A 27,672-nucleotide genomic window follows, 5' to 3' on the forward strand; every position below is an offset into this window, starting at 1 on the left:
ACAAAAGTACAGGCATTAAAAGACAGATTGTGTTAATTACTGTAAAATAAATGAGTACAGGCATGCCTTAAATACTGATGGCATCAAAAACAGCCGTTTAAGGTAGACCTATCATGCGTTTCACTTTTTTTCTCTCCCTCAGTGTGTTCTATAGGTTCTTATGCATGCAAAAGGTCTTGAAAGGTAAAAAAGTCCAAGGTCCACACTAACGGGAGCTCCTCACTCAAAGAGAAAACACTTCCGAAGTGCCTGCCTGAAACCCCTCTGCTTAAATTCTGAGACTACTTCACATCAACCTACGTCAACAGGTCACACATTTCTAGCTTGGCATGTCAAAATGAAGCACAGCCGCTCTGTAGATGGATGCACAGACCAGCACATGCTTAACAAGCGACCACAGCATTTCAGAGTTTGATAATCGTGAACCCACATGATGTTTTTCACAAGGGCCAATACAAAGCTAAGGACATACCATCAGCACAAAGGTCTTCATTTCCTCACATCTGAGCATTTTGGAATGCAAGTGGTTTCATTTTGACTTCATTTTTGATGGAAATGATGAGTGTTCTCACATTAACTAGAAAACCACTTTATTACAAAAACATGTATTTTGGTGGTCAGCCTGATGAATCAGGTGTTAGCATGATGCCCAGCTAATGTAGCTAGTCCTAGTCTGGGGCAATGTTGGACTAATGCTGTAATATTGAGAGACAGTCAAGGGAAACCAAAGTCAAGAGTCACTTGAAGCAAACTACATAACAAGTAGAGCTGATGCAACTGTATTTTGGATGTTGCCTTCTGTGTTTGTAATGCTACTGTATAGCTAGCTCAGCTAGTGTTAGCTTTACTGTTATAGAAATTCTGCTTTGCTCCTAACCAATGTCTGCGTATGTGTTGCTGCTGTGAGCAAATTTACTTGAAAGACTTGCACTGAAGGTAATGTTATAGATACGGAGAGACCTACAGAAATAGTGTCCCTGGTTCAGGTGTGCGTGAGCTGACCAATCAGAGCAGATTGAGCTTTTTTGGGGGGGGGGGCTTAAGATACAGGAGCTAAAACAGAGCTTTTCAGACAGAGGAGGAATACAATACTACAGCACTAGACAGTATCAAAAAAAAATGCTGCTGGTTTTGAGCACTAACATATTGAAACCTATTCTACAAGTAACCCACTGTCAAATGATGAACCTGAAAATAAGCATTACATGTCTCCTTTAAAATGTAAATGTGAACCATTAGAGATGTAGAGAATAGTTTATGTAATACTGAGGCCGATATACAATAATGTCTGTTAATTACAGGTAAGAGTAGGAGTTCTGTTTGTGTGGATATGTTGATATGAGAAAAATTAAAAGGTAAAAGAAGGTGAGGCTCTGGAGGTAAATGAAGCGAGGCGCAACAGCACTTACACGTGGGTGGGGATGGGGTGATTCTAGGTTGGCCTGTTAGAATCAACCTAAATAACGAAGTGAAGAGGAAAAAAACACTCCCTCTCTACCCTTCCTCATTACCCATCTCCTCTTGCCTTGTTATTTATTAGTTTCCCTCTTACAGTTCCTCATTAGACACTAATAAAGAAATAAGAAGAGGGATCACCTTCCTCAGACCCTAAGGAGGGTGCAGCCCCAATGTAGTCGGACATTGCTTCCAATTCAAAAGAGAAAAACGCCCCCAAACCATCCAGAGAGAGTCTGTTCATAGTGGATTAATGTGCCTTTATAAAGTTGTCATGTCTGGTAGAGATTAAGGGGACCTGGTCCTCCCTCCCTCCCCAGGCAGCACCACATCAGTCTAGCGCAGTGGAGCCCCCTGGTGCCACGAAGGCGGGACCAGACGAGCATGCCACCAAAAGTTTCTGTGGGAGTCAAACACGGACTCTGATAAACTCAATACATGATACACTAATGATAAACGACAAGACAAGAAGTTCTAAATCAAGTTAAAAGAGAACACAAAGTTATATTAAAGTCAACATCTGGTGTTTCCTGAGATCTGACAAATTGTGTAAGAGTCTGTCTGACAAATGCGCTCCAGTAAAGATAAGGAGTTTGGTATGGATAGCTTGTGGTTTCTGACTCTATACAGAACAAGTCTGACGTTTCCTATTTGATTACAGAGCAGATGAGGACACAACAGAAGAACTCTGAAACTTAAACTCTCAAATCAAAACTAGGGCTGCATTATAGTGGAGAAACAGATTGTGCCATGTTGGTTTTTGGCGAAATATACTAAGATATGAAAAAAATACAGGAATTTTCATCAGATAATTTGAGTGGCCCTATTTGAAAAATGAAATCATTCAAGAACATCTGTGGTGATTTTGAAGGAGTGCAGTTCATCAGACAACCAAAAACAGGCCCAGCTTTGTTTGATGCATTCATCAAGACTAATTGTTATCAGATCAACCATGTATCCAAAAGCCATTACATCACACTAAAATATGTAACGTCAGACTTCTCTTATAGATTAGTGACAGAAAATGAGAACTATGCAGTTTTTCCCTTTTGTGTCACACAGCAAAGAAATTTGGAGCATGAAATGAGTTCATTTGCCATACCCGACATTGTGACTATTGCTCATGTGTACATTGCAGTGTTGACACTGAAACCATATATTTTGCAGCACTAAACCAAAGTGTCTGTCAGTTGGATATGTCCTCGCATCTGCATTTTACAGAGTCTCATGTAGTAGCTGCATGTGATAAACACTAGTGTATCCTGCTGACGCCTGACATCACGTCACCAACATCAAGGGGCACAGATTTTATATCTTGACACCAATCAAAACAACTATAGAGGAAAACAGCCAGACATGGTTTCCTCCAGCTCACTGTATAAACTCCATTGGCTAGTGTCATCACAATTACATTAACAACACTGGGCTGACACTCTTATCCAGTGTGACATATAGTGCTGCTCGGTATTTACGATTAAACAAGACAACATCATCAGAAAAAGTGAAGATGGACATTTGCCGACATTTGTGACCAAATGTCTGATTTTAAGCTAACATCAGTCTAGTTTATCTAGTTTTTAAAAACCAAATCCATGAGCCCTTGAATTAAAAAAAATAATCCTCATTCATTATTTGTCAGTCAAACTCAGTCATACCTGGTACATCCAAAATTGACTTTTCAGCTCCAATTAGATTGTCAAAACTGGAATAATTGAGATGAATAATCCTCCATATTGTCTTCGGCTTAGGAGTGATGGGATATTCTGAATTGGGAGTAGAAATTTGCCACAGCGACTCCAAAATAAAGGATGGATGAAGTCATTAGAGGAGCTGTTAACAATATCCTATGAACCGGGCTCGGTCAGAGGCCAGCGTCCATTCAATCACTGCTTGAAATTGGACACCAGCTCACATTCATTAAATGACAGTCACATCGAGCAAATAACTCCTTGCATTCTTGTTTATTGGTCACCAGATGTCCGTCTGCCCCTACTGCATGTGAGGCAAATTGATTAAAATGACCAATCTGAACCAAGCTTTGTTTTTTACTAAATGAGTTGAACGTTGCCAACTCCCAAAAGATGCAACAGCAAAATCACAATCAATAATCCGTAAAAGCACTTTCAAGTCTATAAACGGTACACAAGCAAATACACATGATTCAGTGTCCATTTAAGCCAAAGTAGCATCTGTTAGGCCGTAGTGGAGGCACTGCGGTATGGTGACATCATACTATCTTTATGACACAGGAGGCTTTAACACTAACAAGAACTGCAATATATCTTCTTCCATCCACCCACACCAAACTTCATGCTGATATTAGTTTAAATCCATCAATTGAGTGCACCCAGTAGACTTAACCCCAGACCTGTTGTGCACTAATGAAAGGTATATAAACATATTGTGTACATGACTCGAGCTGTTTAATTAAAAATAAATGAGACACAAAGTTTGCGTGACTATGTGAGTGTCTTTCCTAATGAGCAATGCTTTGTAGCCACTATGAGCACAGGATCTGCCTGTATGCTGACAGCTACAAGCCTGCATGTTCAAATTTACACACAGAAAATTATTAAATATTCACATCCAGTGCCAAAGACCACCCTTGAACTGACAGGGGGGAAATATATAGTAGCACTTACTGTACATGAGCAAATATACTGTTCAGACAGTGTATAAACCTGTCCTATTTGTTGTGTTGTGTATTCCAGTGGGCTTCCTGAACTAGCCTGCAGGTTTGGCTAATTTTTGTGTGGTTAATTTTCTTCTTGCATGTAAAAAAGTAAGCTCCTCTCATCTGTCTGGTTAGGAAACCCACTGTTCATTTGCCACGAAATGTTGCTACATTGCTACAGCATCACATAATCACAGGTAGCCACAGGAAAACTGGGATTACAAGCAATTAGAGCAGTGTTTAATTCCAACCAATTTTTCATTTCAACAGTTTCGGCTTCACGAGTTACACCCGTAGGCTTGATTAAACATTCACCACTGTCAGTTTTTAAAGTGGATTATGGCAAGATGTTCTCTCCAACAGAATGGTGTATATTGGATCTAGTTGCCTGCCAACATTTGACTGAACAAATCCAATATGGGGTATCTAATGATATAATAAATAGTGCTTAAAGTAGTGTAATACTTGAACAAACTTAGTCCACTGAAAACCATATGGAGGAAGAGAATTCTACATGTTTTTTTTAGGGTTGCATGAAGAGCTGCTTTAAAATTACTATTAATTGGCCAGGCCATCATTCCTGGATCCTCCTCCACCAACTTCTTGGTTTAATTTTTTACTCCTTTCACATTGGACAAAGAAAAAAAAAAAAAACACCAACACCCGCTAACATCTGGTTTTTGTCTTCAGTGTGAAGGTACAAAGTGGCATTTATTTAAATGAGTCTGCAGAAGCCAACGGGTGTTTTTTCAGCTGCAGGTCTGATCAGTGTTGATTGAAACATGACACACAGGCATTTCCCATGTTTAGCCCTTTCCTTGCATGAGGCTGTGACATTTGTTAAGGTTAAGGAGACTGACATGTAAATATATTTCCACCCATCTACGCCCAAGCCCAGGATGAACATTGTTCATTTGGTGTTGAGTTTAAAAGACACTGATAAAAAATATATGAAAGAAAGTATCTGCTGTTACATTGTCACTGGTATTCATGTCAGTACTTGATCCACGCCAGCTGCCTGATCAGTATGAGCATACGCATGTGCAACAGAGCTAAGTAGGAAGCGAGATGGCTCAGTCTTCAGCTAGTTCCCTCAGCAGCGCCAGAAAAAATGATGTATCTAATTCAGAATGTTATTGAAATTGACTTTTTAAAAACTAGAACCTGACTGATATGCAGTTTTTGGAGTGATCCCTCAAATGTAGTCATCACACTTGACTGAACACAGTTTGTAATGAAGGCAGGAAATCTTTATTTTAACAATTAACTTAATTGTCTAAAATGACACGAGTGAACTGAACAATCATCACTCAAAAATGTAATAATTATAAATAACCCCAAACACTGTTTTCTGCACTGTGTTCTTTATAACCAATATCTTCATATACTGGCTGATAACAACACCAACATATATGTCGACGTAGATACATCTGTGATATGCTAATATAAACCGATAATACTGGCTGACAAATATATTAGTTGGCCTCATAATCTCCTTGATAAGAGAGAACAACTACCACACAAATAAAACAAACATGTAAATTCAGCAAACTTGTCTGGTGACAATGAAAGTAATGCCAAATGCCTATTTCTAGCAGGTTTACTTTAAAAAATTATTATTATTTTTTTTTAAATCTATATATGAGGCTAATTTTGGTGTAAGAATAGTGTTCATTCAGTGATGACAACTTTGTGAGGTTATAGTGTAAATCACTGTTGCCAAAACAGTCCAATCAGTGGTGATTGAAACATGACACACAGGCATTTTCAACCCTTTCCTTTCACGAGGCTGTGACATTTGTTAAGGTTAAGGAGATTGACATGTAAATATATTTCCACCCATCTCCGCTCAAGCATTTGAATAAATGCCACTTTGTACCACGAATAAATAAGTTCCATTCCTCCTGATTACTTAAAATTATGATCATTAATTTCTCTAACCTTACTAAACCTTCCATATTAATTCTGCCTCACAGGACTGTAAATCAGTAGACACTTAACAACAACAATGCCAGAGCAGAGCTGCTCTGTGCTCATCTTTTTAAATTCAAGCACTGTTGACTAGAAAGTGCAGGAATGACAACACACTTTGACTCAAAATGAATGCATTGTCAGTGGACGTTTAAATTTATAAAAGCCATAATCAAGTGCAAGGTGTGCTGCACAAAAAAGGGAGTGTCTAGCCTCAATGGTATCCGTGTTGTCATGATTAATTCTGCTGGAGTAGGGGCCTGAATGTGTTTTCTGTGAGCACAGTGTTCCTGATGGCCTTGCCAAGAAAATCTGCTGCTTAGTTTTAAGCTTTGAATCAGTAATGTTCAGACCTCATTTCACATCAGGAAATGGTTTGTTTGGGAAAAACAATAACACGGGGACCTACATAGATCAGAGAGGCCGTTCCCTTGCTGCTACACATTTAGGGTGGATGATAAATGGTTCATGTTTTGTGGGTATCAACTTGCGTCGCACAACATCAGAAGGATTTCTAGTGATGATTTCAGGTACAAGTGGAAAAGGAAGACAACAAAAAAAAAACCCATTTGATCCGACATGATCTTTCAGTTTTTGTCTTTACATATTCAGAAAGCAAAAGGTGACACAAATGACATCAGTAACGTTGTATCAATACTGAATTATTAACAAGCTTGCTGCTGAACCCAGCATATTCTAACCTTACATCACAAAACATGCTGTCTGGGCTTGAATGTGCTCAGAGTCACGGCTCTGTTGACTCAGTTGAATTGCTTGCCTAAGGCATCACTGCCTGGACACATACACATAATTAGGAAAGGTCACTGTGCCTCCTGTCTTGTCAACAAAATCACTTCAAGATGACAAATTCTGGCTCAGGCTGAGCCAGACCTTTCTCAGATACCCTTGCCAATCAAGCGCCAGCAGGGCTGTCTGGGTAGCCTTAGGTGATTTCTAATTATATCTTTTACATGCCATGCTAAACAGGGCTAAGCATAACAATGAGCCATACGTTTGGTTGGAGGTGTGTTTTCGCTTCAAGGTTGAAGTAGCAGACAAAAGAGTCATTATCTTGTAACTTCTCACTATAAGCAGCTGAAAAACAGCATTGTTAAAATTAGAATGAGATTATTTTATTTATTTTTTTAAAAAAGGATCGATATTAAGCTGATCATGCTCTAACATTATTTTGGCTGTGTAGTATGTGAAAATGTTTACATTATTTTGTATCTTACCGTCCATTGCTGCAGCACTACGATTGAGCTTCAGCTGACTGGGTGTGTTTTTGTGCCTGTCTCTTTAAAGCCAACCTTCCGAAAAGTCCAGTCTGGTCTGCTTGGTCAGCTCTGACAGGTCTGAGCAGGCACTGCACACATTGATTGCGCTATAGGTCTGCCGGTGTTTTTGCTGGTGACTGTATAGTTGTGATATCACAACCTTATGGAAGCTGTTACGTCTCTTTTGAGGGCACAGTTTCTGAATATGAGCTGTATGCATTTCTCTGTGGATTGAGCATTTTGATACTTTCATGGTATCTATATAGCACCTAGACCTGCTTTCTAACCAAACAAAGACATGTTGCTATCCCTTTATATAATAAGGGATGTTTAAAATTACAATAAAGTGTTGAAATCTATACTTACATGACACAAATGGTGATACACAATGACAATAAACTGATGAAATCTGCCAAATGCCAGTTCACATCGAATGACCTTCACACCATCTCAAAGTTCCATTCCCACCGCATGCTCTGCAGACTTTCCTTCCAGTTCACTCACTATATGATGAAGTGGAAGTGGCTTTCACATCACTCCCTGGCGGCCTTACTAAGGTACTATTAATCTATGGCTCTCCATATTGCATTCAGATCCGCTTTCCCCCAGCCACCACCTGGCCTGAAGTAAAGGCCAGAAGAGGACCCAGAGGACTGGACACTCTCTTATTATGAGCTGCACCAAGACACCTCTGGGTTTCTAAGCGCTTCCTCTGACAGTGACTGATGGCCAATTAACCATTTGGAGAAGAGTATTGATCACTTGGAGAACAGGATGGATCTGGAAACATCTACTAACACATCACCACTCTCACTGTACAAAGTGAGCAGCCAGGCAGCACATCATGTATAGTAAAAACAAACATTACAAAAAAAAGAGGGCCTTTTCAAACACATACTGTATCTAAGGCTAGCACACACCAAACCTGTCCCGGTCAACAACACTTGGCAAAATCGTGGCCAAGAGATTCTGAGGGAAAAATCTACAGCAAAGTGCCCTTTGGCAGCTCTATCTTCTCATGTGATTGACTTGCGAAACATCAGCCTTGACACATCCCATTGTTCTTTGCTGAGGTGAAATTCTTTCCGAGCAAGAGAACACAGTGGCATCCAGGGTTCAAGGTCAGCAATGCATGTTCTCTCTCTGTGTGAGAGTGTGAGAGAGAGAGAAAAAGAAAATGACCCAGGAAAGAGAACATTTGATTAGACCCTCCAGGAAAAGACTCAGTACTCAGCTCAACAAGCTCATTCTGACGTCTCATTGGTGGCCCTTGGTTATATGAGGCAGAGTGCTGGCACATGATGGTTGGCAGCACAGATACACAACAGCAGAGATTGAGGGCAATCTGTCAATTGCTGATACAATGTCAGACACTGCAACCTTCTATGAATTATGGTCTTGGTTCCCATTGATCTGACTCATTGGATGTAGGCTGCGGGTATAAGCTTGCCACTGCCTGGCTATTTCAGGTGGCCAATTGCAGGATGCGCATTACCATTTTCATAATCCTTGCCACAATAAGAAACAAATACAGGAACCTACAAGCTAACCACCTATTGCAGAAAACAGCAGGTTGCCCTAACGCTAATGCTCCTAATGATAACAGTCCCACCTTAACAAGCAAGCAGCTGGCGCTTTTTCTTTTCTTAAAGATTTAGCCATTCTAATGGCGGGGCTCACCACCCAAACAAGTTCACCCCAACACTATTTATATATAACACTGAAACATAGGGTAATCTCATTCCACATCAGAGGCTAAAGGTCAATTTTATGATTCCTAGATACAAAAAAGCACATATAGTGACTACGTTGCATCTTGTATCACATAGGAAACAGCCCAACTTCAACCCCTAAGCGCTCTCACATAGACCTGAATCATAGAAATGGGGTAATTGAAACAAAAGGGCAGAGTTTGACAGAGATGTAGTGCCTTCGCTAGGCCTCTGCACAGACTGCAGAAAATAACACCCAACTCCTCCCCTCTGCAAGGTTCATCCTCCGTGTGTCCTCGGCATCTCCTGTGTCCTTCCAGTACTCCTCAAGATTGCCATTTGCAAATGATAAGCGCAGGGACATAGCCTTCCGAAAGATAAGGTGCCTGGGCATTTGTCACCAAATGGCGCGTGCTCCTCCATTGTTTAAAGCTGACCTGTGTTGACACGCACTATTTACCTTTTATTCATTCACGTTGAACTATTATCTCCACCTCCATTAATCACAGTAACTCTACTTGAAGAATTTACATTTTACGAGACATGGACAGGCAGAGGATTCATCCTCTTTTTTTTTTGATACATTGACGGAAAGTGTATTTAAAAATGTAATACATTTGATCTGCTCTGTCTATCAAATAAGTCATTCCAAGTCTCTTTCAGTGTGATGCTGCCCAATTCAAATTCAGGAAGCAGCATACAATACATAACAAGCATTGCTACTCCTGAGGAGTGAAATAATTTAACATTTTTTTCCCCTACCTTTTTTCTCTGAAGTGTAATTGCCTCCTTGCATGATATATTCTGCATTTGTACATCATGCTAATTTACTGGGTGAGTATTAGCAGTTGACAAAATAAATAATTTTATAAAATATTTCCCTCCCCTAGTGCACAACTCTTCCCTAGTGCACAACTCTTCCCGTTGTCTGTGTCATTTGAATTCATCTCCCATGACTAGAGGGAACAAAAACTCTTTCTGGTAGTAAATTATCACTTCTCTGTAAAAGACCATATCCCTGCAAATACATGGTGATCATTTGCCATGCATTAGCTATGGGACAGAAATGAAGTGGTTTTAAATTCCTCTGACCAGAAGGCAATTTCCCCCAATAAATTATGTTAATTTCAGCTTTCGCCCTCCTTATCGCATTCTTTAGTGAGTCAATGAGGAGAGACAAAACTGGCTGCGAGAAAGACAACTCTGGGATGATTCACATTAGAATGATGAGAGAGACGCCTGGCAAAAAAAAAAAAAAAAAAAAAATTACTGTACCAAGAAATGGTACTGGGCAAATTACTGTATTACGCAACAGATTTCAGCTTGTTGTCATTTAATGACCATCTCCTTGCATCATCACTAGGTCTACACCCCGTGGAAATTGCTCTGAGGTGACTGTTCACACGAGTAGGAAGGTGCCTGATACCAAATCCCATGCTCCCTTGCTGAACCAGACAACAACTGCTTGGCAACGCTCTCATTGGGCAGAGGGAAAAACAAAGAAAATCCAGGATTTTTATTCTTTCTGCATGGATAGTTGGGTTTTGCTGGTCTTTTTCTTGAGGAAGTAACAAGGGACTAACAACGGGCAACAGACCAACAGGAAAGTTTAGATAAATAGCAACAACAGGAGTTGGAATAATCTGCAGACACAACAGCTAACACACACACACACACACACACACACAGCAGAAATGCATGTATGCAAATCCTTGTGGAGACACCCTCTCCATCACACATGCACAAACACACACGCCTCGCATCCTGAAAACATCAAGTGGTGTGCACACACATACAAAGGCAAAGCAGTACAGTTCTTTGTTCCTGAGGCTGAAAGCGTACTTTCCCCCCTCTGTCCAGCCCGTCAGATCACTCACAACACAGTGAAAGGGAAAGTGCTCGGCTAGCTCAAATCTAGATTGACAGGCCTACCTTTATTACTGACTGAGTTATGTTTCCCTGCAAAAAAGACAAGTCGGCTTTTGATACAGGCGAATGCCGAGTCAGCGCCTTGCCTCTCTACAGAGGACAGCTCGCTGACTGATCTCAGCTGAGACTGTCCCAGCCCTGATGTAGAAAGAATTGGCTACAAAATTACCTTTCCGATCCATTTCTGGAACTCACTATGTCCTATAACAAAGTAGCCTGTAAGCTGTGATGGGAGCTTATGAGGATGCTTGTACTGACCTGATACATGATAGAGAGTGACAGTGACACAAAGAGCGGGGTCTGCCTACATATAGGATAAGACTGACTTTACCAATATACCTGTACTCAATTATTTTATGCGCTGGCTCATTGCTAGTCAGGGTCACAGAAGGGCTGGGAACGTTTCCCAGCATGCACTGAGTGAGAGGCAGGAAAACACCCTGGACAGAGCCCCTGTCTATCACAGAGCGAACACAGACACAGACAATATTGCACCTGTGGGAGTCTTAAATTGACGTAATGACAGGAAAAACATGCAACCTCCGCACAGAACAGAGGAGGCGAGCAACTTCTTGCTGTGAGGCATCCACACCCCAACCACCACACCGTCCATATACTGTACGCCAGTATCCAGAAATACATCAGTATCAACATGCATCACAAAATGACTTGTAAATACCATCGCACTGCTACTTACTTAGCCTGATATATGACGTCCCTGGAGCATGACTGTTTATTTAATCCTAATATATTCATAATTATACACTAATTAATGCAAGAGAAAAGCCCTCTTAATTCATCATCTCAGTGTCCTGAAGCAAGAGACACAATTACACCAACTTTAACATGTTTGCCTTCCGTCCAAAGCAAGGTTAACAGTTCGGAAACGAGAGCGACGAGAGGCAAATGATGTGTGAAACTCTCGCGTTTTGGAACCTCACCAGCTGCTCCCAGCTGTGTGGCATTGTTAGGGCGATATTTAAGCGTCAGTCGGGATCAGTAAAGTGTACAAAAACAGGGAAAAGGCTGAACTGTGAAGTGGTGCATTATGGGCAAAAGGGCAATTGATCGCATTGATTCAATCTGATATGACTGACTTGCCTGTGCCCCTCAGTGACCTGTTATATTAAGGGTCAACAGCCAGCACTCTGTCATGCTGGCAAAGAAACTAAAATGTATTGCTGTCAACCCATCATTATGAGGACGTGTGATGTGTGAGGTGACAACTCCATGTCTGAATTTGCTTTTTTTCGGGGGGGCTCACCTTTAGCAGCTGAGGAGGAAACTTATCTTTTCCACTGCTGTGCGATTGTTTTGTACATCACAGCACATTTGCATGCAATCGGGAGCGTCTGGCCAAGAAGGGGGGGCTGCATCATAAAATGTAACTCATCAGTGCGAGTAGGTCGTCCAACCAACTCCGTAAAGCTGTCACCATATACTGCAAATGCAGCAGAAATGAGTCCTGGTCGGGGGAGAGAAACGTGGAGCTGAACGATCCCGCTCGCACCGACTCTGGATATACGGCTCGCTCGGTCACATAGCTCAAAAGATTTAATAACAGAATGATTAGCGGGGGGTGATATCTTCTTATATTGGAAATTAGACTCGCAGAAGAAAAAAAATGCAATAAAAGGTTGTTTATGTGACAGTGTGGAAAGAAGATACAGAGCACTGCGGTTTTTTTTTGTTTTTGTTTTTTTCTTTTTTGTTTTACTGTCCACGGGCCCGTCTGTTCAAAACACCTCTTCTTTAAGTGCAGGTGTGAGCCAACCTCAACTTCCCTTCCACGGCGGCGGGGATGAAACACATGCTGCCCAAATCTTAACACACCAGTGGGCACCAGAAGACAGCTGGACGATGGTTAGCTGACATTTCCCTCCCCTCAAGTTTTAACCTTGGTGGACACGTCAGAGGGCTACTACACAGAGAGAGAGAGAGCCTCGCGTGTATGTAACCTTGAAGGCGCATTAGTTCACTGCTGGAACAATAAGAACCAACAACGTGCTCCGTCAGCCGCGGCGACACGTCGGTGAGATTAAAAGAAAAGAAAAATCAACAACTAGCAAACAACTTCTCACTTGTAGCCTTTTTAGTACGCACTTTTCTCCCCCCACACACATACACATTAATTAACTGCTTCGTTCACAGACAAGAGGCTTGCTCAAAGAACTCACCAGTGCAGGTAAAGCCAGCGAGGACGAGGCAGAGCACGAGGAGCGTAGCGCCGAACCCACAGCGGACAAAGGGGCCCAGAAGTGAGGGCATCTTCGTGGGTCTTTATCAGCTTTAAGTTTCGGAGGGTGGAACAAAAAATAAATAAATAAATAAATAAGACACGGGAGCGGAGAAGGGGACGCCGGCACACTGGTGCTTTCTTTAAAGGTCCGGAGAGTGTCCTCTGTAGCACTAAACGCCTTTTTCACACAACGCCCAAGTCCTTTTTTGTCTGTGTGTGGTTGTTTTCTCTCCTCAACACATATCCTCCCGCCGTACCGTGGCCATCAGTATCCCGGTCGTGCGTCCTCGTTGCTCAGAACAACGCATCACAGGTGTGGTGGCGGTAAATAAACTGCTCCCTTCGCTCGCGAGCCAGCCAGCCAGCCGCGGGGTTGACTGATGCTGTATTTGTCCACACAAACGCGCGTACACACACACACGCACACACACTCATATAAATATATATATACACACACACAAAAAAGCCGCTATCCGCTCACAACTCTCCCCCTCTCTCTCTCACCAGGCAGAGGAGGGAGGCAGTTTTTTTTCTTCTTCTGTTGTTTCCTGTCACTTTGTAGCCTTCCCGCGAAAGAACACCTTCTCCCGAATGCGAAAAAATTGTAAGAATTGGCAACCAGAGCAGGAACATCTGCTTGCACAGCAATGCTGGAGTGTTGAGAGTCGGGGAAGGTAGAGAGAAGGAGCTGCGATGAGCCCGAGCAGCAAAACCAGGAGCGGATCCCGCGTGCTCACTGGGACACGGAGCGTTCCACGGCGCGCGCCCTGCTGTTATAACTCTCTCCCCCCCCCCCTTTTTTTTCTCTTCTTGGGCAAACATTTACATATCTTGAATAAGCATAACTAACCACATACTGGCAATGCTCGACAGAATGGAAATTATTTCACCAGTGTCTCTTTCCAAGCGATGCTTTTCATATCTTTTCTGCCTCACATGAAAATGATGGATATGACATTCAGTCCTTGTATGATAGGAATCAGATCGGTGCTTTGCATACAAATTCACACAGATCACATCTGCATGTCATTGATTTTCCAGTTAAATATGCCTCTGCTTTGTCTTTTCTGTTGGTGGGGCGCCTGTCGGTTGCAGGCACGTCAGTGATGGACAAAACACACAGATGAAGAAGCATGAGGATTAGCCCTCCCACGAGAGGGTACACCTGTCAGCAAACTCAGACCAGGATTGTGACTTATGCTGCAGGTAGCTTTTTCCCTTATTTTCTTGTGTGTGTGTGTGTGTGTGTGTGTGTGTGTGTGTGTGTGTGTGTGTGTGTGTGTGTGTGTGTCAGTGGAGTGATCTTCAGACCATTCAGCCATGCCTTTTTACAACGCTGCCAGAATCGACAGCAGATTATTAATACACTTCTGAGGAGAAGGGGGGGGGGGGTCTTTGTTTATCTTATTTCTCCACTCCCTCATTGTAGTTAGCAGAATAATAAGTGGGAACTGGACCACTGTCTTACCAGCTAATTATGGGGCTCATGTAGATGGATGATTCTTCAGATGGAGCCCAGCTATTATACAAACTCATTACGCCTTCTCTCCATCCAGCATCCCCCTGCGAAAGGTCAAAGTCACAGTCACAGTGGCAGCACAGGCACACGCACGCACACACGCGTATACATGCAGAGCCCCGCAGCTATGGACTTCTTTACGATCAAGTCCTAAACGGGGGAGGGGGGCTCTGCGTTGATGTGTAAGCAAAGCAGACGCGCAGCAGCCAAACGCACGAAGAGAATGACTCAGCCTCGGTCACTTGTGAGGTTGTTCGTAATGATCTCTCTCATTCTGCTAATCTGCTCTGTGTCCTATCAGGCGGTGCAAGCTGGTCTCCTCCAGTCGCGGCTTCTGGAAAAAAAAAAAAGCACCAGAGCTACATGCATTTCAAATGAGGATCTGAGAATATATGTGTACAGAAATGCACAGTCAGTTATAATTTCCCCTCTCACAGGCGGCGAGTTTTAGCTTCAGCTGTTTGTAAAGGAATTATCAGGGTGTGTTTTCTTGCCGTGCCGTGTTTGCTGAGTCAAAGCAGGGCACAACCTTGCACCCCCCACCCCTTCTTGATTCCTCTGGGTCCGGCCCCCCACCCTCCTCCTCCTCCTCCTCCTGCACCCTCAATCAGACCACAATGAGCAATCACGGCTCTTTGGGGAGTTGACACATTCACTTGTTCATCGATTTGTGATGTTGTAATTAATTTTCTCTCCGTCAGCTGGCTTGAGTTACAATATCCTGAGACTTGAAGCGGCGTGTTCTCCCGCAATCAATCACCAAACCGAGACAGAACCGAGGCCGTTTTGTCTTTGTATCATCCTGAATTATTCACGGCGGCTGCGATCCAAAGAGACCGGACTCGGTGACCGATTAAGAAAACATGAGGCTCATTTGTGTGTTACAGATTGTTATGGTGTTCGTGTGGCCCCGGTCCCTCCATAAACTGTGCAATTACACCCCCCCGACATATGCAGCCTATAAAGACAACTGATTCGCCTGGTCGATGAGCATCGATCCGGCGAAGGTGTCCGGCATGAAATTAATATTATTTATTGTTTACAAACAGCGCGGAAGGTCCCTGGAGGAGGATGCAGTGCAGCCTCAGACTGTCTGCATGCCAGCACAAACTTGTGGATAGAGAGGGAGGCAGAGGGAGAGACAGAGGGAGAGAGAGACAGAGTGGGTGTATCAACTTCCATCATGACCACAGCTTCACAGCCTATTGTTTTGTTTATATCAAATTAAACTGCAATGCTACTCCAGAGAGATATAATTGACCACAGTCTCAGATTAAATGACTGTAAAGATCTTAATAAGCCATCAGCGGATTGCATATTACATTGCAAACCACTTATGAGGATGCAGTCCAATGAGAACGAAATCGAGGTTCAGATTTGCATGCCACAGCATTTTTGGCCATTAATTACCATGCAGAATGGCTGCACGATGATCAATAGTGTATCAATTTAATTAAATATTATTGATATGGGGTTAGGAAAATTAATTAGGAGCTTAACAGTCCCATTTAAGGCTGGAAGAGTAGGTATTACTTTAACATCATAACATCTCCAGTGGGTCCTTCACTCTCTATTATAGATTATAATAGATAAGGGACCCACATCCTCAGCTCTCTGTGAAATATATATATATATATATATTCATGATACAGATGTGGAGGCACACATTATCTTCTTACTATAAAAGCCATCATCATCATCATAACATTAGTAATACACATTGGCATTTATTCCAGGTTATTGTATCCATCGGTCTCAACACACTCGTAAAAAAAAAAAAGAAAAAAGAAAAAAAAAACATTAGGATCTAGAAATGCTTTGCATAGCTGCGACGTTGTTTAATTAAATTATGTCACACAAGTGGAGATAAAATAGCCTCGGTGTGATCTCTCTCCCCATCGTGTGCAGCTGAGTGAGGAGCGAAAACCAAATGAGAGCGAGAGATGGAGGGTTTAAAAAACAGAGAGGAAGAAAGTTAAGGGGAGGGATGTGGGGGGGGGGGGATGAAGGAGCCTACTGAAGGTCTCTCATTTCAGCAGCACAGACTGCTGATGAAGCTGAACTTCCAATATCCCACCACTTCAGCTCTGACGATTTCTCAATTTTACAGATATGGCCCGAGAATGTGATTTGATGAAAATGTAAAATGGGATAACCAGCAAATCATATGAAATGGGCCGCATTTTATTCCATGACTATAAATCAAAAGCAGACACTCTAAAAATTAAACTTGATTTGGTGTGTTCGATTCAAAGGACAACTCTCCTGACTCGGAGGAAGAGAAGGGGTGTCCTGACTTCGCACCCTCAAATTAAAGACTTCCTCATTCGTGCAGATTCCTCACATTCTCTCGCAAGTTCGAGAGCACGCTGTCGAAAGAAACGCGGCTGATGTTGGAGCCACGGGTTGTCTCGAAAAGGGAGAATTCAAACAATTTATTCATGGAATGTGTTTCCATCCCAAATAGATTCCCCCCTAATCTAAAACACCGCGTGAGTGTTTGGAAATATATGATGATTTCATTTTCTCTCAGTCTCAGGGTCATAAATAAATTTGCATTCTGTCAGCAAAATGGACTAACTGACTTGTAATTCATCAAACCCGCTGCTTAGTGCTTAAACAGTTCAACACATGGTAACCTGCTTTCTTTTTTTTTTTTGTTTTTTTGTTTTGTTTTTTTTTTTCCCACAGAATTGCCTCACAGCTGTTTTCCTCTAATGGGTGCGAAGGAAGGAAAAAGGGGTGCTTAGATTTTAAAGACTCCATAAAACAATAAAATAAAGAAGAGAAATGAACTCGGTGAATGACAGATTTGCGTGCAGGCGGTAGCACATCTCGTTCATTTGGATTTGAATGCCGGGAAACATATCTTAAAGGTAGCCATAGGTGTTCTCATCACTGCTAAATGAGGCGTGATTCGCTCGGAAAGGATTCAGTTTTTGAACATTCACGCGTTTAACTCAAACTCCCGTACGCCTGACAAAGAATAATGTTACGACTTTATTGGAACTAACTCAGAAACATTTGATATACCTCCTCACCAGAAAATGAATGACGGTATAAAGTGTCAAGCTGAAGCATGTTTTCTCAGAGGTTCACCCCCCCCCCACCCCCGTTCTACATTTCATTATTCTAAAAAACAAAAAAGAAAAGAAAAGAGGTTTCCTGAAATCTGCTTCCTGGACCGACATTCTCTAGTTGTTTTGAATGTCACATTGTCTAAGCGTGCATGGGAGAGGAGGCTTTGAATGATGTTGAATGTTTTATGACTGCCTGCTTTTTATGTCGGTTCCTCCCAGAGCTGCTCTGAGACTGTGATAGGAGAACCTCATCTACACTGTGGCACTGCTGGGATTTGACAGTGTGGGAGTCACACACAGGCAGGTCACACAGCAACATTTAACATTTGAGGAGCTTCGTTTTTTTTTTTCAAAATGCCATGTATCCGCTCCAGGAAAATGTTACCTGGAATTTAAAACCTAAAGATCAATTTGAAAAAGAAAGAAGAAGAAAAAAAAGCAGCAGTTTGAGAAGAGTTTCACTTTGAAATCCTGCACACTCATTCTTTTCTGTGTTCATTACGATACTTCCAGAAGGATTTCTGAAGTGCTGTTGTTTTGTGAAATGCGGTGTTTCCTGTAATGTTGTTGTGTTCTTGACATTCAGAGCCACCACACACAACACCCTTCAGCGGTTCTGTTTCGTAATATCTTTTACTTTTGCCCCATTTCTGCCATTCAATCAGCAACAATAATACACTGTTTATTAAAAGAACCAGACTGACTCTTGTCTCCATAAGCTCTTCTGGCATTGGATGACATTTAATTGCTTCTCTTAGTTGGAAAACACAATGAGCCCACGTTACATGTCCGCTCATGGACACTTAACACATTTGTGACCTCAGAATACCTCTACCTGAGAGTAACAGAAACATAAACTCATTATAGCTCTTATTTACACTAACTTTGTGCACAAAAAACGCTTAGTTGGGAAAAACCGCCTGTACAAAGAGCAAAATGTGTAAAAATATGTTAAACTTGCATAACAACCATCAGACAGGCCTTCTGAGAACTAGGAAGTTAATGTAATGGCTTTTTTCAGTTAATAAAGTAAAAATGTGGTCTAATATACATCAGGAAATAGTAATGAATTCCAAAAGTAATGAACTAGACTCCTAAGTAACATCCTCACACGTCTTGTCTCAAACAGTTAACAATGATATAAACCAGAGAGAAGCAGCAGATCATCAGGGACTGGTTGGCTTTTCAAAAACAATAAATCAATTATGTGGCTGCTTAATGATTTAATCTTTATCAACTAATCATTTAATATGATGTATAGTTTTACATAAACTACCCAACTGCATGTAAAGTAGTTTAAATTAGCGGCAACATTAAGATTAAAATGCTGCTTAATGCATCACAGATAGTAATTAACCTGTGCTTTACATATAAAGTGTTATTGCTACTTTTACTGAAGCAAAGGATATGAATACTTCTGTGTCTCTCCACTGCTAATGTAGCACGATGGATTACTGTAATGCAAATCTAAATGACCTTCCTTGGAGCAGAGTGCTCAGGTTTAATGTCTTTACATAATGACTTACTGTAAACTTAATATTGTTGTTTTTTACAGAAAAAAATATGTTAATGCTGCTTATAACTTCAAAAAATATCTGGTAATGTTGTCTGTGTTCACACATAGAAAAGATGTTTTTTTTTTTGTTTTTGTTTTTTTTTCCAATCCGGGGTGTCACTGAAATTTAAATTCATTTTCAAATCCAGTGAACCATTTAATTAACACCAGAGACGTACAAAAACACACCTGCCTCCGTGTTCAGCCCTGAAAAAAAAAAAATTAAAAAATACCGGAGGATGATTTTCATTTATCAAAGACACGAAAGATTGCACCTCTAAAATTAACACATTAAAAATGTGGCGCAAATAGCTGAAAAACAGATGGACTGATAATGTGTAATTGGTTCAAATTCAAAAGTAATAACCTTCGGTGACTCCAACCATCCGCTTTACATGGCTAAAAGTGTCACATGACAACAATAAATGAGACGCGTATTTGTCAACGTCACAACTCAATACTCTCTTTGACATTTGACATGCAAATAGATACAGTTACCGTGTTAATGGAATGAATGGATTTTTCTGTCACACAACCCACCCGGTTCAATGACACTTTAATTAACTAATATTTTCTAAATGCGTAGGTATGAGCCAGCTCTCAGTTAGATTTATGCTGCAATTACCGTATATCCCAGCGGAAATGCGTTTCTTGGAAACCCGGTTCAGCGTGTTTTGACATTGCCTTAATGTGATCCATTTTTGCCTCTGATTGCATTTATCCAAAGAGAGTTTCAAAATAAACAGGGGCCAGTGTTCGGTGCATGTATGTGTTTAAATCCTTATTTTGCCTCTCAGCCTTCTGTTTGTGAGACGTCCAATCTATTTGTCTGAACACATTCTTGGAGAGATGTCAGAATGGTATTGACAGAGACCAATCGGGAGGCGAGTGCACATATTGTTCACTCTGCACACATTCTCCTCATTCAATTCTGGGAAATTGCTCTGCCTTAAAAAAAAGGTTGTCATTATTTTGTCACTCAGCGTCCCAGGTGACATTTACAGCAAATAACCTCACTGGCTGAAAAAAATACCACACAGAGACAACATGAGGTCATATTTTCAACTACACAAAGTATTGGAGGAACAAAATAATGTCTATAACATGACAGAGGTCGTGTAATTGAGGCACTTAAAGGGTAATTATGGGCCATAATGCTACATTCTTTTGACGTCTAAATGTCGAATAAGGACACAAAAGTTTTGGAATTGGTTGAGTAGATCAATCCGGTAGACGAGGGATTTGGTCAGAACACAAACAAACTAACTGATCGAGGCAGCAACTACCATGTTGTGCTAGATAAAAATGCTGTTTTCTCAATAGAGTCTGGTGGCTTTGAACCACTAGCGATATTATGTGACATAGTCAGGGGACGTGGTGTAAGAGTGCCAACTCTCGCAAAGGGAGGAGGACTAGGTGGACTGACGGGTCAACAAGCAGTGATTTCACCCAGTTGAAGACTGTTTGTGTCCTGCGTGAAACCAAAAGTCAAGTTGATGCAAGTTTATGAATTACCTATACTTTGTTTTAAACCAAACCATGATGTTTTTCCTAAACCTAACCAAATACTTGTATTGCATAAACATGCCGTTTTAAAGCATTAATGTAACCAAGTAGTTGTATTGCCTAAACCTAACCAATCTGCAGCTGTGCAGCAAAGGTCCGTTATGCCTGTTGCCGACATGTTGCAACTGTCCTAGGTGAACAACATCATTTTGGGAGTCACTGGCAATCAACCGCTTCAGTCATTTTGATATGAGGATGTGTTGGACACTTAGAATGACAGTCTCAGACTGTCAGCGGCAAAAACAAGCACAGTAAACAATAAAAGCCTGCGTGCTAGACTATTAAAGCTCCAGTTGATTTTTGAGTGTCATTCCCAGCTTTCAGATGGCAGCCGACCCGGCCTACAGTCCCAAAGCGTCAGTACAGTTACATTTTTTGCTTTCTTTCTTTACTTGAGTCAAGAAAATGATTTTAACTGAGGCATTTGTAAACGTTAAACACACATTAAACTCTCACCAGCACGGATTTAAATGTTCATGTTTTTCGTGAGCTTAGTTCTCTGCAGGGTAAAGATTAAGGTCATTTGATCTCTTTCTCTTTCACATTTCCTTTTTTTTTCCCCACGACCCACGTGTTTTCATGTCATCACTGTGATGTGAGAAAAAATTAAAAAAAACTTAACAGGCAGGGTTGTTCTCAAGGCCATATGACTAATTTTTTCCTATTTGGCAAGTTTCACCGGAACAATTAAATCTTTTATTTCATGAAACAACTACAGATTATTATTTTTTGAGCACTGCACTCATGAGTCTGGCACTGTACCTGATAAAATGACAGATGGCTGCATGACTGATCCGGCAAATTCAAAGAAATGAAAGCCTTGAATTTGACACTGGACAACAGCGGAGGGTAGAAGACAGCTTTCTGGACTTCTTCTGCTTCTTCTGTGACACACACACACACGCACGCACACACATGCATACACGAACGCATATGCACATGCACGCACACACAGGCATTTTTTAGTAAAAGTTAACATGAATTGAATTATTCTCAGTATTGTGACTGAAGGTGAGGTCGCAGAGATCACATACACTCTGCAGTTGAAAAGGCCTCACATCCCACCTATTAGTGACATTGGTGGATTTCTAATTGAGTTGCTAACTTCATCCGAGCTGTTGCAAGCTGAATGCAGCACTCACAACTCTCAAACTCAGTACAGCATATTAGAATATTAATGGAAACTGGAAACACTGACATGAGCTGAAGAGCTTAACCACACGGTCTAGGTCAACAGGCACTGATGTTACAAGCGGCACTCATTAAAGGAAATATTCGAGCCTCCGTTTGGGCTGTTGTTGAACCTTTGAGTCCCGAGTGTGTCACTGTGGCAGATCAAACCATTTCTAAAGCACATTCTCGAGTTCGATGAGGGATATCGTTTCTGATTTGTAAAACACTCTCATAGATCATGATACTCCATAGACATAGTGTTTAAAATGAATTACATTTGGGCTGTGAATGAAATAGTAAAGTTTCTTTCATTTTCATTTTTAAATGCTGTGTTTGTTCTTCTTGCTGGTGAGTGCAATTAGACGCAGAATAGAACATTTATGAATGTTGATTAAAAAAAACAACCCTTGACATAGCAACTGTTTGCGTGCCTCTCCAACAGCTCAAAAAACATGCCGAAAATATATTAAATCACTTCATTAATGTTTTTTCCTTAATTTCATGAAAATTAATTGGAAGACATTGAACTTGTAACAGAATGTGACATGATATTTCTCATCGTACAGAGTGGTGTTAGGGCCAGAGGTGAGAAATAAAACGAGATGCACTTCAAGAAAAAAAGTTGAAATGTTGAGAATAAAGTTGAAATACAATTTTGTGTTGGTTTTCAGTTTATGCAGTTCATGGCACAATCTCCTCAAAGTCCTGATACTGACAACTACACTGTGTTTTTGAGCCAAAAGAGAAAAAAAAAATCTCTGATAGTAAGGTTGATTTTGAAGTTTCACCAATTCATTTACACAAGGTGTTTTGTTGACTCAAGGTCGACTTTAATCTTGAAATGTCAACTTTATTCTCCACATTTTTTCACTTTATCCACAAAATTGTAGACTAATTGTTCAAACGTTTTTCTAATAAATGTAAATAAAAATACAGTAATTCCCTCAACCCTGGCCCTTAGACTTGTCTGGTCCATCTGGGATTTCTCAGACATAAGAAAGGGTTATATAAGGCTTTATATCAGTGATTGGTGTTCACAGTCAATTGTCAGTCAGTTATCATTCAACTACCATGGGGTGGTTGAAATAAAGTAATGAAAATCCCTGCCTTGTAGATGTCACACATTGCAAGCTGGTTATAGGTAATGATTCTATAATTGGTCATTGTTTGCTTGAAGTAAATTGGAAAAAAAAACAAACAACAGATTTAATGTGATTACAAGTTATGATTACTGTTATTAAGAATAATGATTATAAACAAATCCTTATAACTATGATAATACCATTGCTGTAGGTGCATGAAAATGCATTATAGGTTTTTCTGCAATGTCTTATAATACATCACACTTTTAGGTTTTATAGAAAGATTTACCAAATATTTGCCCTTCTCTCATTGTAGTTTTCAGAATATTTTGTTTATAACGGTGGACAATGCCAACCAAAGGGAACACAACTAAGTAAGATAGCATTCTGCACCTTGTCAGACACGAACATAAATAAACAAAATACACAAATGCAAACTGCAATAAACATTATTGTATAATCACATTTTGTGGTCATCTTTTGCGTCATGTTTGCAAGTATGTGGCAAAGGAACAGGTGACCACTTTCAATGCTAATATAGTGTTTTAATATTGGGTTTGATGGAACAAGGTTAGAAAGAACAAATTTCAAACACATTTGGAGAAAAATAGATGATTTTCCTATTATCATGATTATCATGATTGTTACACATTGAACTGTGGGGTCTGTGGGACCCCGAGCAGCCAGAAAGTAAAGGCAGTGTTATTTTGTGACTAGATCATCAAGGGAAGATGTGATGACTAAACACATTTGCTTTCGGCTCTGAGGAATCCATTCAGTTTCTTTTGCACTATCGTAGTTATCACTGATGGCTCTGAAATAATTTTCAAAATAAAATGATGATAATTAAATTGGAAAAAAACAGTCTCTGACTTCAACAGCAGTAACAGATGCATCGTGGTTAATTGAGTATTGTTGAATAAAAGCACAATTTCTCATTCAGTGCATAATAAATTGACTTTGTTTTCATTCAAAAAGGTAAGAAAACACCCTGGACACGTTTCTCCACAAGTGATTCTTCCACATGCCGCCTCATGCTGCCCATATCTGATTAATCTAGTGTTCAAAATAAATATGGTTTACAGCGCAAAATCAGGAAAAAACAAACAAACTGCGGAACAACTAATTCAACCCTTCGTTACTACACCATAATACGTCGACATCTAAAAGTAAACAAGCCTCACAATTTTCATAAGCATCCGCAGCGAGGTCGTCTGAGAGGAGTCGGACCTCCCAGCAATCATGGAAAATAAGGCAGTAAAAATAGTTCAAAGAGCCATAACAGCGGTTCCCAGAAAATCCCTTTCATCATTTATCTGCTGAACCTCTCCATCAGCAGAAAGTGCTTCGGCGGTACTGTACCATCATCACAAACAAAGACAGATTTAGCCAGAAAAAAAAAAAGAGAAAGAAAAAAAAAAACAGAAAAGAAAAGAAAGAAAAATATGTGCTTTTGCCGGTCGACAGACTAGCCAAGAATGGTAATGACGATCCTACGAAGCTCACCTACGATGGATTTTGATGAAGCGCTGTCATCATAACAATACCATGTGATCAGCTTTGCTCGACGGCCTTAAGCGCTTCACGTTGTCAACACCTGAAGCGTTTGGATTAGTAAGAGCCTTAAGTGTGGGCTGTCGGAGAGACCGCCGTGTGACATATTGTTAAATGTCTGGCAGCTATTGAGCTTGTGGGGTATCATCTGTAGCCCACAAACAGGGCTGAAATTGATGAATGATGCAGCTTGAAAGGACTTGTTTAGAGTTCAGCGAGACGAGCTGTCCTGAATAGATTCTGAAGATCACATGTCAGCAGGATACAGAGATATTCTTACTGGACCAAGGTTGTGTGTGTCAGAGAAATTTTATCCAGCTTCCTGATGGAGTTCATTTTTCACCCTCATGCCTCTGCTCTGCACCCCTTTATAGGGCCGGGGGATTTATGAGAGGGGATGGCATATCAGTACAGAAGTTACAGCGGTATTTTATACCGTCGATGAGCAAACACGGGCTAGACAAAGACTTTTTCATGTGTGTGTGTGTGTCTGTGTGGGTGTTTTTATGGACAACGCTACAGTGCAGTGTTGTGAGAGAACCCAGCCGCAACGTGAAGCAAATTACCAAAACAAGAATAAAAAATCTGTGTGCAAAAATATGTTCAGACTAAGTGAGAACAAAATAAAAAAAAATCTCTGAACAATGTAGGACAGTCAGTCTTGAAATATGGGTGAAGCTTGTATTGTTTACTCTTTTAATATTATTATTGTTTATTACAATACCCTGTCCTTTGGCTGCCGTGATGAAGAAATTTCCCCGTTTGCGGCACAAATAAAGGAAAATCTGATTCTGTTTCTCATTCTGGCTCTGATTTTCCAATTTCTGTTAAGGTACCCTCTGTACAGGGTTTGTATTAATATATGGATACTTCTGGGTTGCCATTTCGCTGAGGCTGCTTATCCTCCTCCAGCGGGAGACTTCATCTGTCAGTAAAAGTTTCACTCTAACTCCCCATTATTAGAATTTGTAAGCATTACATAAACATGCACCATTTGCTAAATTTCATATTCTGATTATCATTTCTACCACACATCTTATTATTGATTATTATAATTAGTATCAAGGTTGACAAAATATTAGAAACACCCCTTTAGCCATGTGTGGTAAGTTATTCTAGAAGCAGCGACCCGGCCGGTCGAGGCAGATGGCCGCCCACCATTCAGTCCGGTTCTGCTCCGAGGTTTCTGCCTGTTAAATGACAGTTTTTTCTCGCAGAAATCAATGAATCAAATGTTCTGACAAATAACTTTGGCTTTCAGAAGCATTTAATAATAATAATAATAATAATGTAATGATTTTTGCACGAGTCTGCATTTAACAGATTTCTGTTTCTGTCTGATTGCCGATATACTGGAACACAACACATATTTCTGGTCATCAGTAAGCAACCGGTATCAAACTGCTGGTAACCATAGCAACTATACATTTTTTACATGATTACACGCTATGCTGTCCGTTAACTCGCTGGTTCCTATTTGGTGTGTAGCCATGGTATCAGCACGACACATTAATACACGCATGATGGTCAAGTATAGAAAATAAGAAGAGAGCACACTTCACCACTTCACCTTCACCAGATCGATATCCTATGTTTTTTTCTTTTTTTCTTTTTTTACACATCATCTTAGACATCCCAATAAAAAAATAAGTAAACGTCTGAAGCCACCTCAGTGATGTTGACTGTGAGCAAAGTAAGACCTGAGACCTGGTGCAGTAAAAGGCTCTAAATGAAAGTATTGGAGCGTTAGAGACAGTTCTCAGTCTATTAAAACCAATATATGTCACTTAGAGTGGAAGTTACAGCCCATCTGTGTGGCATTCCTGTTGCCTGCATTAACTTGGGATGTCGTAAATCACACCAGTGCTGTTCAGACCTTAATGTAACTGACAGATTTTAGAGCTGTTTCAAACTTTATTGTGCATGCTGCATATGACCATGATTCATACGGGGGATACTAAAAAACACTATGTGGTGCAATAGTTAGTCTGCACACTGTATGGAACAATAGCCTGTGTGTGCATGTTTGTCTGTTAATTGATGAACACATACTGTATCGTGGTTTGCTCTGCTTTGGTAGTAACAAAAAGCAAGGACAAAAATAAATAGGATGCTGAATTTTAATATTAATGTAATTGTACAAAGTGAATTCTTATTTCAGAGCTGTATAATTACGTTAATCAAAGTCTGGTAAGTGTCACTAAAAAATCAGGGTTGTCTACATTCTGGCTTATGGTTAAGACAAGATCTGTCAAAAAACAACCAATTTCCTAGTGAGGTTTGGTTAAATCTTCATTTTGATGCAAAATAGCAATGTTTGACAATCCAAATAGTGTTACAAAAACTGTCAGTCAACCACTGATGGTTGTGAACCTTAAGCGACTGTGAGAGTCTGTTATGATATTTAAATCCCATTATTTTTCTTCATATAGCCTCAGGTTCATCTCAAGCACTGAAGTTATTTGTCATCTGTATTATATGTGACTCACACCGATTCTATGTTTCATATTTTATCAAGAAATGTGTTTCGCAGAAAACAAATTGTCTTTGTTAAAATTTTTTCACTGGTTGATTTCTTTTTTTTTGTTATTTTGTTTTGTTATAGTAATCAAAAACTAAATTACGTCTGCAGTGAACTGTGCTGCGACACACAAGCTATATTAGTCCATGCGTTTTCAGACTGCTCTGTGAATGACCGAAATATCCAGTAGGATCTAGATGAATGTCCAATTAAAATTGTATTTAGAAAGCAAGTAATCTTTGCTCTGAAGTCAAATGAATTTTTACTGCGCTGTACCAAATAGCTGTAATTACCTTTACAACTATATATCATGTAACACATTTTAATTAGAGATCCCTCTTCAACCCAAGTAGATAACATTGGAG

General features: G+C 40.5%; 1 protein-coding gene and 1 long non-coding RNA gene across 7 annotated transcripts in view; one reads left to right on the forward strand and one right to left on the reverse strand.

Moving 5' to 3' along the window:
* unc5a (unc-5 netrin receptor A) overlaps nucleotides 1–27,672 on the reverse strand; it is a 187,729-nt gene that overhangs the window by 126,851 nt on the left and 33,206 nt on the right. The window contains exon 1 of one of the 6 annotated variants that reach the window (XR_005070979.1): nucleotides 13,196–14,055. The exons of 1 other annotated variant lie outside the window; for it this stretch is intronic. Coding sequence is in view for 4 of the 5 variants with exons in the window: in XM_037076275.1 (XP_036932170.1) it covers nucleotides 13,196–13,286 (91 nt within the window). In the remaining variant the exon portion in view is untranslated. Of the gene's footprint in view, nucleotides 1–13,195; nucleotides 14,056–21,739; nucleotides 21,860–27,672 lie in introns of those variants that run through there. 4 more of the 6 variants (XM_037076277.1, XM_037076275.1, XM_037076278.1 and 1 more) reach the window with 4 other exon arrangements.
* LOC119007017 lies at nucleotides 12,728–13,999 on the forward strand. The gene is made up of 2 exons (XR_005070980.1): nucleotides 12,728–13,050; nucleotides 13,170–13,999. It is a non-coding gene; the product is annotated as an uncharacterized LOC119007017 (long non-coding RNA).

Source organism: Acanthopagrus latus, chromosome 18 (assembly GCF_904848185.1).
Source record: "Acanthopagrus latus isolate v.2019 chromosome 18, fAcaLat1.1, whole genome shotgun sequence".
Taxonomy (NCBI): domain Eukaryota; kingdom Metazoa; phylum Chordata; class Actinopteri; order Spariformes; family Sparidae; genus Acanthopagrus; species Acanthopagrus latus.